Source organism: Coregonus clupeaformis, chromosome 19 (genome assembly GCF_020615455.1).
Source record: "Coregonus clupeaformis isolate EN_2021a chromosome 19, ASM2061545v1, whole genome shotgun sequence".
Lineage (NCBI taxonomy): Eukaryota > Metazoa > Chordata > Actinopteri > Salmoniformes > Salmonidae > Coregonus > Coregonus clupeaformis.
This window is the reverse complement of record NC_059210.1, coordinates 47,126,497-47,137,062: the sequence shown is the minus strand read 5'-3', so window position 1 is coordinate 47,137,062 and position 10,566 is coordinate 47,126,497. Positions and strand designations below refer to the sequence as shown.

Below are 10,566 nucleotides of genomic sequence, written 5' to 3'. Positions count from 1 at the left end.
ACGTCAGCCCCTCTCTAGGTTCGGGGTCTCCCACACCAGGGTCCAGATAGGGCTTGGTGCATCGTGGGAGGAAGGAGAGGGGAAGCATCGCGCCGAGGTCCAGACCAGACCAGGGGCGCAACGGGGAGGCTGAGAGGAAGAGGTCGTCATGCCCGGAGTCGGATCCGCCTCTGAGGCGGAATGCCCACCCGGACCCTACCCTGTTATGTCAGGTTTGTGCGGTCGGAGTCCGCACCTTTGGGGGGGGGTACTGTCACGCCCTGACGTATGGAACTCTTGTTTGTTTAGTCAGGGTGTGGAAATCTATGTGATGTTTTCTATGTTTAGGATCTAGATTCGTATTTCTATGTTTGGCCGGGTGTGATTCCCAATCAGAGGCAGCTGTCGCTCGTTGTCTCTGATTGGGGATCATACAAGTAGCCTGTTTGCCTACTATGTTTGTGGGATCTTGTTCCTGTGTTTTGGCTTGTATTGTGTATAGCCTTGGACTTCACGTTACGTTGTTGTGTTTATTATTTAATAAACATGTTCACATCGCACGCTGCACCTTGATCTTACCCGTCTCTCAACGATCGTGACAAGTACACATCTACTACTGTTAGTACTAAACTCACCCAATTCTCTTATTCTGCTCCCCCTCCTCTCTCCCTCTTTCTAGGCCATATGAATGGGCAGCCCCAGGGGGACCAGTGGATCAGGGCCCAGGCAGACAGAGGCGCCATAAGCCTAAAGACACAGAGCTGGTTTGAGTCTCTAAAGGCAGACTAAATAGCCTTGCTTTCTCAAATGACTGCCTCGCCTGGTTCACCAACTACTTCTCAGATAGAGTTCAATGTGTCAAATCGGAGGGCCTGTTGTCTGGACCTATGGCAGTCTCTATGGGAGTGCCACAGGGTTCAATTCTTGGGCCGACTCTTTTCTCTGTGTATATCAATGATGTCACTCTTGCTGCTGGTGACTCTCAGATCCACCTCTACGCAGACAACACCATTTTGTATACATCTGGCCCTTCATTGGACACTGTGTTAACAAACCTCCAAACGAGCTTCAATGCCATACAACACTCCTTCCGTAGCCTCCAACTGCTCTTAAACACTAGTAAAACTAAATGCATGCTCTTCAATCGAACGCTGCTGGCACCCGCCCACCCGACTAGAATCACTACTCGACGGGTCTGACCTAGAGTATGTGGACAACTACAAATACCTAGGTGTCTGGTTAGACTGTAAACTCTCCTTCCAGACTCACATTAAGCATCTCCAATCCAAAGTTACTTATCCAATACTTATTTTCCACCATCATTTGCAAATAAATTCATTAAAAATCCTACAATGTGATTTTCTGGAATTTTTTTTCTCATTTTGTCTGTCATAGTTGACGTGTACCTATGATGAAAATTACAGGCCTCTCTCATCTTTTTAAGTGGGAGAACTTGCACAATTGGTGGCTGACTAAATACTTTTTTCCCCACTGTATACTGCATAAATGTATATACTGTATTGATGCTCAGATATAAAATATTTCCTCCCCTAAAATAATCTGTTTTGTGGTTATTCATCTTTGGCCATTCCCTTCCAGCGCTTGATATCTGAGCTAGAGTTAATGTAAGGTGCAGTGTATGTGTTAGGGATTTGATTTACCTTAGATTGTGAGGTGGTGTGTGTACTGTATAAACTCAGTCCTTGTGCATGTGTTTGTTTGTCTGCATGGACTGTGTGTATTCATGCTGTGTAATCGTAGTCCTCTCCACAGGCCTTTATCGAATTCCTCTTTTTGTTGTTGTTTCTTGGTGCAGGCTCCTCTTCCTCCCAGGTGTCCTGGATCTTGTCGGGTCGTCCGATTGGCTGCAGCAGCTGGCCAAGACTGTCATAGCCGAACCAGTAGGGGGCGTCATCGTTACTGTGCTCCCACTTCTCAACACAGGGCTGGAGCCTCAGAGCCGCCTGCCTACACACACACACACACACACACGTCGTTACTGTGCTCCCAGTGTTACATCTTTAGCTTCTGGACATGTTGTTCAGTTGAAGTGTGTGCATGTGTGTCTTACTTGGATATTCCCCTGCAGTAGACCATGTTGATGGTGTTGAGCTGTGGGCAGCCTGTCTGTAGGAAGCGTGGTGTGCGATCAGTCAGGAGAACACAGCCACTCACGTCCAGCTCTCTCAGGAAGTGACGCCCTACTGTCAGGTACTGTACCGCCAGGTCTGTCATCTGATAGGAGGAGTGCATAGACAATAGGCACGATATTTTGGTAAGTGTGTGTATGTGTGTGTGTGTGTGTGTGTGTGTATATACCTTTGGGCAGCCAGGCATGCGTAACGTGACTATAGTCCTGCAGTAGAAGGACAGGGCCTTGATGGCCTGGTCAGACAGAGCTACACAGTGAGACACGTCCATATACTCCAGACCTCTTGCCTGCCTGCAGAACTTCTGCTTTCACAGGGAGAGCAGGAGAAGAGGAAGAGGAGAAGGAACGTTACTTTAAGAAGTGAATTCCTTTAACATTCTTTCAATGAGGGGTCACAGACAGTCAAAAGGTACTGTGCAGACTGCAGAACACAAAGTAAACATAGTACCTCTATGCCAATGTCAGTGATCCAGACACACTCAGAGGCAACCAGCTTCTTCAGGCCAGGGTTCCCACCCAGAGCAATCAGCCCCTGAAAACACGAGTTATGTTGTTGGAGTGTTTTAGATAGCTAACTGTAATACGACACACATACACGGCAAGGTAAGGGAGCATTACCTGGTCCATGATGTTGCAGCCACTGATGTCCAGAGAGAGGAGAGAGGAACAGCTACTGAGCCACTCCAGACCAGAATTAGACAGGTTATCACAGTAAGCCACACTCAGGTGGTTCAGCTTACTGCACCTGTACACACACACCATGCCAGTCTGTCAGTGTGTAATATATGCATGTGTGTGTGTGTGTGCGTGCATGTCTGTGTGTATGTGCGTGTGAGTTTACAGTGCATTCGGAAAGTATTCAAACCCCTTGACTTTTTCCACATTTTGTTACGTTATAGCCTTATTCTAAAATGGATTAAATAAAATATTTTCCTCATCAATCTACACACAATACCCCATAATGACAGAGCAAAAACAGGTGTTTAGAAATGTTTGCAAATTAAAAAAAATAAACAACACAAATACCTTATTTACATAAGTATTCAGACCCTTTGCTATGAGACTTGAGCTCAGGTGCATCCTGTTTCCATTTATCATCCTTGAGATGTTTCTACAACTTGATTGGAGTCCACCTGTGGTAAATTGAATTGATTGGACATGATTTGGAAAGGCACACATCTGTCTATATAAGGTCCCACAGTTGACAGTGCATGTCAGAGCAAAAACCAAGCCATGAGGTCGAAGGAATTGTCCGTAGAGCTCCAAGACAGGACTGTTTCGAGGCACAGATCTGGGGAAGGGTACCAAAACATGTCTGCAGCATTGAAGGTCCCCAAGAACACAGTGGCCTCCATCATTCTTAAATGGAAGAAGTTTGGAACCACCAAGACTCATCCTAGAGCTGGCCACCCGGCCAAACTGAGCAATCGGGGGAGAAGGGCCTTAGTCAGGGAGGTAACCAAGAACCCGATGGTCACTCTGACAGAGCTCCAGAGTTCCCCTGTGGAGATGGGAGAACCTTCCAGAACGACAACCATCTCTGCAGCACTTCACCAATCAGGCCTTTATGGTAGAGTAGCCAGACGGAACCACTCGTCAGTAAAAGGCACATGACAGCCCGCTTGGAGTTTGCCAAAAGGCACCTAAAGGACTCTCAGACCATGAGAAACTAGATTCTCTGGTCTGATGAAACCAAGATTGAACTCTTTAGCCTGAATGCCAAGCATCACGTCTGGAGAAAACCTGGCACCATCCTGTGCTGTGGGGATGTTTTTCAGCAGTAGGGACTGGGAAACTAGTCAGGATCGAAGGAAAGATGAATGGATCAAAGTACAGAGAGATCCTTGATGAAAACCTGCTCCAGAGCGCTCAGGACCTCAGACTGGGGCGAAGGTTCACCTTCCAACAGGACAACGACCCTAAGCACACAGCCAAGACAACACAGGAGTGGCTTTGGGACAAGTCTCTGAATGTCCTTGAGTGGCCCAGCCAGAGCCCTGACTTGAACCCGACTGAACATCTCTGGAGAGACCTGAAAATAGCTATGCAGCGACGCTCCCCTTCCAACCTGACAAATCTTGAGAGGATCTGCAGAGAAGAATGGGAGAAACTCCCCAAATACAGGTATGCCAAGCTTGTAGCTTCATACCCAAGAAGACTTGAGGCTGTAATCGCTGCCAAAGGTGCTCCAACAAAGGGTCTGAATACTTATGTAAATGTGATATTTCCGTTTTTTATTTGTAATAATTTTGTAAAAGAATCTGAAAAAATATTTTTGATTTGTCATTATGGAGTATTGTGTGTAGATCGATGAGGGAAAAAAACAATTTAATCAATTTTAGAATAAGGCTGTAACGTAACAAAATGTGGAAAAAGTCAAGGGGTCTGAGTACTTTCCGAAGGCTCTGTATATGACCTTACTTCTGAGCCACCCTCATGATAGCTAAGTCGTTGATGCGGCTGCAGTTGCTCAGATTCAGCTCCCTCAGTTTAGAGGCAGAAGGCCCTTCAGTCAGGTACCGCAGCCCCATGTCACTCACCCTGCAACAAACGAACACACACGGGCACACACACACAAGCAGTCAGGTACCGCAGCCCGATATCATCTAACGTAGAGACAGAACACACGCGTGCACACACACCTGCTGCAGTGTGAGATGTTGAGGTAGACCAGGTTTTTGAGGGCGCCCATAGACTTGAGGCTGGAGTCAGTCATTCTAGGGCAGTCAGCAGCATGGAGTCTAGTAAGGCCTGGAGAGCTACGACACAGAGCCCTCCAACTGATGTCTGACATACGACTATTACCTACAAAAACACACAGATAATACTGTCATAACACGCACCATAACAAACAAAGTGCGTGTGTTGACATTTGTCTTACATTAATCATTTGTCTTACATGTCTAATCACATCTTCAGAAACAAACTGATCATCTCCTTTGGCTGAAGAGCTATAATCATTGGCTAATCACTTAACAGTGACCTGTGCCAGATACAGCACTGTATAAGGCCAAGAGTTAGAGGATAGCAAAAGTTTTAGGGTTGACCAACAACATGACCTGCTGGCTGCTGCATCATGGTTTGATGTCACAGACCAATCAGAGCCCCTGTAGACTTCACCCTGGCAACGAGACTCACCACAATGATCGTTGCCAAGACAACTAAATAACACTAGTAGACAGACATGGGACATGACACACACTCACCATCAACGCTGAACTTGATGAGGTTGGCCACCTCAGCGATGGCTTTGAAGGCGGAGTCTGAGAGATGGGGCGTGTCCCATAGGGAGATGGCAGACAGAGACTGACACTTAGAGGCCAGCTCCTATTGGACGAAACCAGACTGAGTGACAGGCAGAGGTCCATTCATTCATTAAAGACACAGGTAGCCAATGGTAAAAAAAATATGATCTTACTCCCTAAATGAGTTGTCTGGTAGCTCCATACGTACCAGCACACAGCTGTCTGACAGAGTAGGCATGTCATTGAAGACTATCTGCTGGAGCAGTGGGCAGCCCGCTGCTATGTACCTGAAACCATCCACTGAGATCTGCAGGGACAAAACACCACACACAGAGTACATTAGAGAGTAGGGGGGTGAGAGAGAGACCGAGAGGGTGTACATTTTGTAATTTAAAACGAATTCTCTCTCTCTCTCTCTCTCTCTCTCTCTCTCTCTCTCTCTCTCTCTCTCTCTCTCTCTCTCTCTCTCTCTCTCTCTCTCTCTCTCTCTCTCTCTCTCTCTCTCTCTCTCTCTCTCTCTCTCTCTCTCTCTCTCTCTCTCTCTCTCTCTCTCTCTCTCTCTCTCTCTCTCTCTCTCTCTCTCTCTCTCTCTCTCTCTCTCTCTCTCTCTCTCTCTCTCTCTCTCTCTCTCTCTCTCTCTCTCTCTCTCTCTCTCTCTCTCTCTCTCTCTCTCTCTCTCTCTCTCTCTCTCTCTCTCTCTCTCTCTCTCTCTCTCTCTCTCGAACTCTCTCGAACTCTCTCGAACTCTCTCGAACTGACCTGAGTGCAGCCAGAGAGGTCGAGGTGGATGAGCTTGTGGCAGCCCTTCCCTGAGGCCAGGTACTGTAAGCCTTTATCAGTGAATTTACGGCAGCATGCTAGACTCAGGTACTGTAGGTTCAGACAGCTCCTGGACAGACAGAGAGGGTTGTGTATTAGCCTCATATCCATACTGGATGTGCTAAAGGCACCTCTAAAGCTCTATGATTTGTATTGGAAAAGTAATACTCCAGAGTATTTCTAAAGCCAATGTGCACCCGCAGCCTGTTATCAGCCTGATTTCACTAGTTCAAGTCTTCTCACAATCTTCAGTTTGTGAAGGTGTGGGGGTTGGGTAGCGAGGATATTAATGATTATTTGACTTCTGGCTGGGATGCACCAGTTGAACGACCAAGGTAGGATGGCAGGAAAGGGGTTGAGCGGGTTGGTGAGACGTGAGGTAGGCAGAGTTGTAAATTGACTGTGGCATCTGATTGGGAGAAGCTTTTCCTTCTAAACGTGAGTTTAGACATTGTTAATCAAGAGAGAAATCCCACAAGAACAGCAGAGATGAAGGATGGACAGAGAGACAGAGAGGAGGAGAGAAGGGACTGCCATAGAGAGAGAGCGGAGTGTAGGCATGTGTTGACAGCAGCAGCTGAGGGTTGAACGTCTTTGGAGTTTAAATGAAATAAGACTATTTCTCCAGGTTAATTCTCAGCGAGGTCTGTGAAGCATTTTCACACTGCTAGGTTCCAATGATTTCTAGTCTATAAGCTCATAAGGTTTTTTTTAAAAATGGAGCCTATGGAATTGCTTTCAGGTGTAACATTCTTTGGATACAAAGGATACAAAGAAACATGGTCAAGGTCCTGCATGTGCGCACACACACACAAACGTTTGGCTTCTCTATTTCTCAATCTGTTTCTCTCTGTTCCTCTCAGTATTTCTGTTTCGGCGTGCCACATCATCCCACTACATCACTGGGATAACAGTATTGGGTAATCCTAACTGATTATGACATGAGTAATAGCGATGGCCTGGGATTTAAGTGACTATTTTCCATTCAGAAGAGAGAGAGAGAGAGAGAGAGGAGAGACCCATCTCCTAGATTAGGAGATGAGAGAGAGAAAGAGTGTGCAGGCTCTGTCTGCTTGGGCCAATGGGTACTTCAGCACAGAGGGAACAATAACAGGCCCTTATAAAGGCTTTGCGGACAAGAGGTGGTAAAAGCAGTCCTCAATGTCAACTGACATTAACCCATGGACCTGAAACAATAACTGCTTTACTGTGCATACACTGTGTTCTAATGAAATGGGAAACCTTTTCCATCACTGGAGTAGCTGTGGTCTATGGGTGTTTACCTGGAGAGCTCTCTGAGAGTCCCGTTGGTCACATATGAGAAGGACAGGTTCAGGTAGAGCAGAGTGGGGCAGCCTTCTAGAATCATACGCACCATCTCATCCTGGTGAAGGACAACACAAGGTTACCACTAAACTGCCACCAACAATATATTTTTCATGGTATTCCACTGTGGCCAAAGGCATGTAAAGAAAATCACCAACAGCTGCAACCACCTAGATGAGCCTGGTACAGTGAGCCTGGTACTTCAGAAAGTATTCATACCCCTTGACTTATTCCACATTTTGTTGTGTTACAGCCTGATTTTTTCTCTCACCCATATACAAACAATACCCCATAATGACAAAGTGAAAACATGTTTCAGAAATGTTTGCACATTTATTGAAAATGAAATACATAAATATCTAATTTACAGAAGTATTCACACCCCTGAGTCAACACTTTGTAGAAGCACGTTTGGCAGCGATTACAGCTATGAGTCTTTCTGGGTAAGTCTATAAGATTTTTTCCACACCTGGATTGTGCACCATTTTCCCATTATTCTTTTCAAAATTCTTCAAGCTCTGTCAAATTGGTTGTTAATCATTGCTAGAGAACCATTTTCAGGTCTTGCCATAGATTTTCAAGTAGATGTACAGTGATAGAAAAAAGTATTTGATCCCCTGCTGATTTTGTACGTTTGCCCACTGACAAAGACATGATCAGTCTATAATTTTAATGGTAGGTTTATTTGAACAGTGAGAGACTGAATAACAACACAAAAATCCAGAAGAACACGTCAAAAATGTTATAAATTGATTTGCATTTTAATGAGGGAAATAAGTATTTGACCCCTCTGCAAAACATGACTTAGTACTTGGTGGCAAAACCCTTGTTGGCAATCACAGAGGTCAGACGTTTCTTGTAGTTGGCCACCAGGTTTGCACACATCTCAGGAGGGATTTTGTCCCACTCCTCTTTGCAGATCTTCTCCAAGTCATTGAGGTTTCGAGGCTGACGTTTGGCAACTCGAACCTTCAGCTCCCTCCACAGATTTGCTATGGGATTAAGGTCTGGAGACTGGCTAGGCCACTCCAGGACCTTAATGTGCTTCTTCTTGAGCCACTCCTTTGTTGCCTTGGCCGTGTGTTTTGTCATTGTCATGCTGGAATACCCATCCACGACCCATTTTCAATGCCCTGGCTGAGGGAAGGAGGTTCTCACCCAAGATTTGACGGTACATGGCCCCGTCCATCGTCCCTTTGATGCGGTGAAGTTGTCCTGTCCCCGTAGCAGAAAAACACCCCCAAAGCATAATGTTTCCACCTCCATGTTTGACGGTGGGGATGGTGTTCTTGGGGTCATAGGCAGCATTCCTCCTCCTCCAAACACGGCGAGTTGAGTTGATGCCAAAGAGCTCCATTTTGGTCTTATCTGAACACTTTCACCCAGTTCTCCACTGAATCATTCAGATGTTCATTGGCAAACTTCAGACGGGCCTGTATATGTGCTTTCTTGAGCAGGGGGACCTTGCGGGCGCTGCAGGATTGCAGTCCTTCACGGCGTAGTGTGTTACCAATTGTTTTCTTGGTGACTATGGTCCCAGCTGCCTTGAGATCATTGACAAGATCCTCCCGTGTAGTTCTGGGCTGATTCCTCACCGTTCTCATGATCATTGCAACTCCACGAGGTGAGATCTTGCATGGAGCCCCAGGCCGAAGGAGATTGACAGTTCTTTTGTGTTACTTCCATTTGCGAATAATCGCACCAACTGTTGTCACCTTCTCACCAAGCTGCTTGGCGATGGTCTTGTAGCCCATTCCAGCCTTGTGTAGGTCTACAATCTTGTCCCTGACATCCTTGGAGAGCTCTTTGGTCTTGGCCATGGTGGAGAGTTTGGAATCTGATTGATTGATTGCTTCTGTGGACAGGTGTCGTTTATACAGGTAACAAACTGAGATTAGGAGCACTCCCTTTAAGAGTGTGCTCCTAATCTCAGCTCGTTACCTGTATAAAAGACACCTGGGAGCCAGAAATCTTTCTGATTGAGAGGGGGTCAAATACTTATTTCCCTCATTAAAATGCAAATCAATTTATAACATTTTTGACATGCGTTTTTCTGGATTTTGTTGTTGTTATTCTGTCTCTCACTGTTCAAATAAACCTACCATTAAATTTATAGACTGATCATTTCTTTGTCAGCGGACAAACGTACAAAATCAGCAGGGGATCAAATACCTTTTTCCCTCACTGTAAGTCAAAACTGTAACTCGGAATAGGAACATTCACTGTCCTCTTGGTAAGCAACTCCAGTGTAGATTTAGCCTTGTGTTTTAGGTCATTGTCCTGCTGAAAGGTGAATTCATTTCTCAGTGTCTGTTGGAAAGCAGACTGAACCAGTCTCCCCAGTCCTTAACGATTACCAGCATACCCATAACATGAAGCAGCCACCACTATGCTTGAAAACATGGAGATGGGTACTCAGTAATGTTTTCTATTGGATTTTCCCCAAACATAATACTTTGTATTCAAGGCAAAAAGTTAATTGCTTTGCCACATTATTTGTCGTATTACTTTAGTGCCTTGTTGCAAACAGGATGCATGTTTTGGAATATTTGTTATTCCGTACAGGCTTGCTTCTTTTCACTCTGTCATTTAGGTTAGTATTGTGGAGTAACTACAATGTTGTTGATCCATCCTCAGTTTCCTCCTATCACAGCCATTAAACTCTGTAACTGTTTTAATGTCGCCATTGGCCTCATGGTGAAAACCCTGAGCAGTTTCCTTACTCTCCGGCAACTGAGTTAGGAAGGACACCTGTATCTTTGTAGTGACTGGGTGCATTGATACACCATCCAAAGTGTAACTAATAACTTCACCATGCTCAAAGGGATATTCAATGTCTGCTTTTTTTTTTACCCTTCTTTGCGAGGCATTGGAAAATCTCTCTGGTCTTTGTGGTTGAATCTGTGTTTGAAATTCACTGCTCGACTGAGGGACCTTACAGATTTGTATTTGTATTTCTTAGGGATACCCATTAGCAGCTACTCTTCCTGGGGTCCAAACACATTAAGGCACATCACACATAAAACAAAAGATAAAACAGTACAT

At 45.4% G+C, this 10,566-nt stretch overlaps 1 protein-coding gene across 2 annotated transcripts in view; it reads right to left on the bottom strand.

Moving 5' to 3' along the window:
- Nucleotides 1-1,454: 1,454 nt before the first annotated feature.
- Nucleotides 1,455-10,566, bottom strand: part of fbxl13 (F-box and leucine-rich repeat protein 13) — a 50,555-nt gene continuing 41,443 nt past the window's right edge. For both annotated transcript variants that reach the window (XM_041836651.1, XM_041836652.1), the window contains 11 exons: nt 7,479-7,579; nt 6,136-6,265; nt 5,585-5,683; nt 5,338-5,458; nt 4,774-4,936; nt 4,553-4,672; nt 2,750-2,876; nt 2,580-2,663; nt 2,299-2,433; nt 2,051-2,214; nt 1,455-1,947 (listed from right to left, as the gene is read on the bottom strand). In XM_041836651.1, the coding sequence (XP_041692585.1) occupies nt 1,722-1,947; nt 2,051-2,214; nt 2,299-2,433; nt 2,580-2,663; nt 2,750-2,876; nt 4,553-4,672; nt 4,774-4,936; nt 5,338-5,458; nt 5,585-5,683; nt 6,136-6,265; nt 7,479-7,579 (1,470 nt within the window). In that variant the 3' untranslated portion in view covers nt 1,455-1,721. The remainder of the gene's footprint in view (nt 1,948-2,050; nt 2,215-2,298; nt 2,434-2,579; nt 2,664-2,749; nt 2,877-4,552; nt 4,673-4,773; nt 4,937-5,337; nt 5,459-5,584; nt 5,684-6,135; nt 6,266-7,478; nt 7,580-10,566) is intronic.